Raw genomic sequence first — 3,997 nt, 5'->3', positions numbered from 1 at the left:
CTGCTTTTCATTTCCTAGCCGTGGTGATTTGTTTGCTAGTGTTTTGGATTTGGAATCAAATTCACTCCAAGACAACTCACCTCACCAATGCATGCAATTTTGCCCTCTCTCTTCTTTTCCTCTATAATTCCTCATTAAGTGTAATCCATATTATCCATTTTGAATGTAGGAATATTTTCTAAAAAAACTTATCTATCAACTGAATTATAAGTGTAGGTATATCAATTACCTAACCATGTTCCCTATTAATAAGAAAAGACAGAATGCTCAGGTTTGATTTGCCATATGAAATTTGAGTTGTGGTGCCAGGTTTGTATCCTCAAATGGGACCGACAAATTATTAATAATGGAACTATACCCCCAACCCAACCCAACAAATGTGTTTTGCTACAAATCTTTACAGTGTTTGGAGTGGGGCTAATGGTTTAGGCGGCCCAACCAGCTAGCTAAACTCTCTAATCCACCATCCAAACCACCATCAACACTTTGAAATAAATATAATAAATAGTCACCTAATTATTAATGTGTTTATATTTTGATCACTAATTTTTTTTTAAAAAAAACATCAACTTATCATTTTGTTTCTGTTCTGATCACTCTCCATTAAATTAGTAACACAAATAATGACATTTAATTAATATAATAATGCATTTAAGTCATCGACACCTACAAATAAAGTAAGAAAAGGAACAGGAAGACCTCCCATTAAGTCATCGACGAGGGGTGCAAAGTCATTTTTGAGTTATGTCAGTTACTTCCTTTTCTAAAAGGTACTTGATTAACTATGGTGGTAGAAATTAACAAAGAACCAAGCATCATTTCTTCTAATGGTTCTGGAACTAAGCTCAACTTTTCAAGATCATGAAGTAAAAGAATAGTTGGACAATAATATTAGTGATTAAAACAGAATCAACCATAATATTAGGGACGAATTTGACAGTTTTATAATTCGATGAATTTATAAATTTAAATATCATGAACAAAACAAAATTAAATTATAGTAGTATGTTATGCAAATAAGATGGTAATGTAAGGACAAGGTGATGTACCATTTTGGGAGGTAATTACACGGATGGTGAAAGGAGGGCCCAAAGTACAATTGAACGTGCATGGGCTCCTATTAGGCCTTAATCATTAAAACCCAATTCTCTGTTTCAACTAATGCCCATATTCCCATCTGTTTCCTTTTTAAGCACAGTGTGGGGTACTTGTGTCTGACGGAAAAATGCCATCTCATAGAAAAGGTGGAATGTTTATTATACCTTTTAACCACTCCAGGATGTGCACATTTTTTGCAACAACTCTTTATACCTCATTAGTCAAACTCATATTGCATCAATGTGGTTATGTTTAGCTGTATTTTAATTTTATTGTTATAAACATTTACTCACACCGGAATTAAAAATATATTTTTTTCTATATCTACGAATGAAGAGTATACATTTTTATGTTGGTGCGATTGTATATATTGTGTTGGTACCAAAGGAGACTAGAGATAAAATCAAAATAGAAATCAGGCTATTTGTAAAAACCACAGGCAGTATCTCTTTAGGCGCCCACAGTCTTACATAAAATACTAGACATAACTGATTCCGCCCCCCGCCCCCCTTTTTTTTCTTTAAAGGAAAAAAATGTATAGAAAATAGAAAAAAAATACCGATTATTTTAGGATTGCGTAGAGATATTATTCAACATTGGTAAAAAAAAAAAAAAACAGCATTTTAGAAAATACCCAGTCTGATATATAGTAGAAGAATTAGAAAGAAGTAAAAGAAAAGAATAAATTACTGAGTGATTTGAAGTGAAAATAAGACCCAGGTAGGTCATTTGTACGGACGGACTCCTGAAAACCAGGAGGTATATAATATAAGATGGTTTCAGGGTAGAGCTCGCAATGAGATGTGGCGAGATGCACGCAGTTCTAAGATAAAGGGAGCTTGCGCTTGGCACGTGCATCTGTTGCGGATTTTCTGCCTCTCTCTCCCCTTTTGCTTGCTTGCATGGCTTCCACTTCTCAACTGCTGTCCTCTTTCTGTTTTTGTATTTATCCCTTTATTTGTCATTCAATAAATCCTTATTCTTAATAAAACTCCTAACAAATTCAACATTTATTTGGACATAAATTACTTATTTACCGGTTAAAATATTAAGGAATTGTCCAATGTGTACAAAAAAGAAAATAAAGGCTGTAGAGTTATAGATATATATATATATTATTGGCATTTTGGCCCCTTTGTTTCTCAAATTACAGCATAAATTAGAAGACATAATAATGTATTTGTAGAAAATTCCACTATCCTATAATCAAGAAAAAAGCTCTAATGGGTAATAAAGGTATATAATATAAGAAATGAAGAAGTAAAGCTTTGCAAATTTAAAAAGAAATAAAATAAATGATTGAGTATGAAGTTAATATAAAATTTGGAAAGAGTACATATTGATATTTAATTAAGGAGTTATAAGCAAGATGGATGGTAGATTATGTAATAAAATCGTGCATGTAGGGTTGTTTGGAAAAGGAGGAAAGCGCCAAAACCAATCTCATTTACCAAAGAGGGGCAGTCCCCAACTTTACCTAAACAAGAAGAAGAAGGGAAATTAAAGAACACACTCCACACTCACCCCCGGTTTTCAGGTCTTTTACTCCTTTGGAAACCACTGCGCTGCCCACCTTTATATTAACCTTAATCTTTCCCTTCTCCTTCTCCTCCTTCTCCCTCGATCTCTTTCAGAAATATAATTACGATGAGGATGAGCTGTAATGGCTGCAGGGTCCTGCGTAAGGGCTGCACCGAAAACTGCACCATTAGACCTTGTCTTCAATGGATCAAGTCCTCTGATTCTCAAGCCAATGCTACTCTCTTCCTTGCCAAATTCTATGGCCGAGCTGGTCTCCTCAACCTAATTGAAGCCGGCCCCGAAAACCTTCGCCCTGGTACGTACTTCATTAACCCCACCCAACCAAAAACAAGATTTCATTAATTGCTTTTAAATTTTTTTTATATGCATTTTGTTTGTAGCTATTTTTAGGTCACTTTTATACGAGGCCTGTGGGCGTGTGGTAAATCCAGTTTATGGGTCAATTGGGATGCTTTGGTCCGGGAACTGGGGTGAGTGCCAAGCAGCCGTTGATGCTGTGCTGAAAGGCTCCCCCATAACCCAAACTTCATCATCTTTGGAATCAGTTGAAGAAGAGCAACCGATTTCCCCTCTCAAGACATACGACATCCGCCATGTCTTCAAGGACACCAAACCAGCTGCAGCAGCAGACATCGACAAGGTCAAGACCCGCACTCGTTTCAAGCGATCCAGGACTCGCTCCAAGCGACAGGTGGTTGACTCGTGGATGAGCCAACTCGGAAATGGTGACAGCAAAGAAGATGAGAGCACCTTCTCTGTGGAGACCGTGGAGGGTTCGCTGGTAAACCACGCCAAAAGGGCTCCTATCTTGAAGTTTGAGGATAGTAGTAATGTTGGCTTAGAACTCACTCTTGCTTTGCTTCCTGAGGCGACGCACTTAGGATGAAATAATCCACCCTTAAACAAAAAATGAATCCTCCTTTTTTTGCTTCTTTCATTATAGATTGAAGAAATTTTGGCGGCTATAAAACTATCACCTCTAGTTTCAACCTCATCATATGATAGAATATTAGAATGCTGCAAGTATTTTAAACTTTGTCTGTTTGGGTCAAAAACAAATGTTGATGGGTTCCCTTTTATTTTAAAGACAGCTATATGAAGTTGATAGAATTATTGAATGGTGCTTTCTAGTTTGGTGATATGGTTAGGTGTGATATACTTTCCATATATGGGTTTGTTTAAATTTGTAGGTTTTGATTTATGAGTAGGTTATCACGATGCTGACAAGGCTGCAATAAGAAATATGACTGGCGGTGGCACCCCAATTTAGATTCTTCTTGGTGCTTGCTGCTGTGAGTTGTAGGCTTCAATTTATTTGTTCATTTGTTTATCTTTTTAATCTAAAATTCTATTCGTA

At 36.2% G+C, this 3,997-nt stretch overlaps 1 protein-coding gene across 1 annotated transcript; it reads left to right on the top strand.

Moving 5' to 3' along the window:
- Window positions 1-2,611: 2,611 nt before the first annotated feature.
- On the top strand, window positions 2,612-3,758 carry LOC105794740 (LOB domain-containing protein 42). Its single transcript, XM_012624044.2, has 2 exons — window positions 2,612-2,935; window positions 3,021-3,758. Exons 1-2 carry the CDS (start codon window positions 2,746-2,748, stop codon window positions 3,524-3,526), a joined length of 696 nt encoding a protein of 231 aa, XP_012479498.1. The 5' UTR covers window positions 2,612-2,745; the 3' UTR covers window positions 3,527-3,758.
- The last annotated feature ends 239 nt before the right edge of the window (window positions 3,759-3,997 follow it).

This window comes from Gossypium raimondii, chromosome 3 (genome assembly GCF_025698545.1).
Source record: "Gossypium raimondii isolate GPD5lz chromosome 3, ASM2569854v1, whole genome shotgun sequence".
Taxonomy (NCBI): domain Eukaryota; kingdom Viridiplantae; phylum Streptophyta; class Magnoliopsida; order Malvales; family Malvaceae; genus Gossypium; species Gossypium raimondii.
This window is presented reverse-complemented; position numbering and strand designations above follow the sequence as displayed.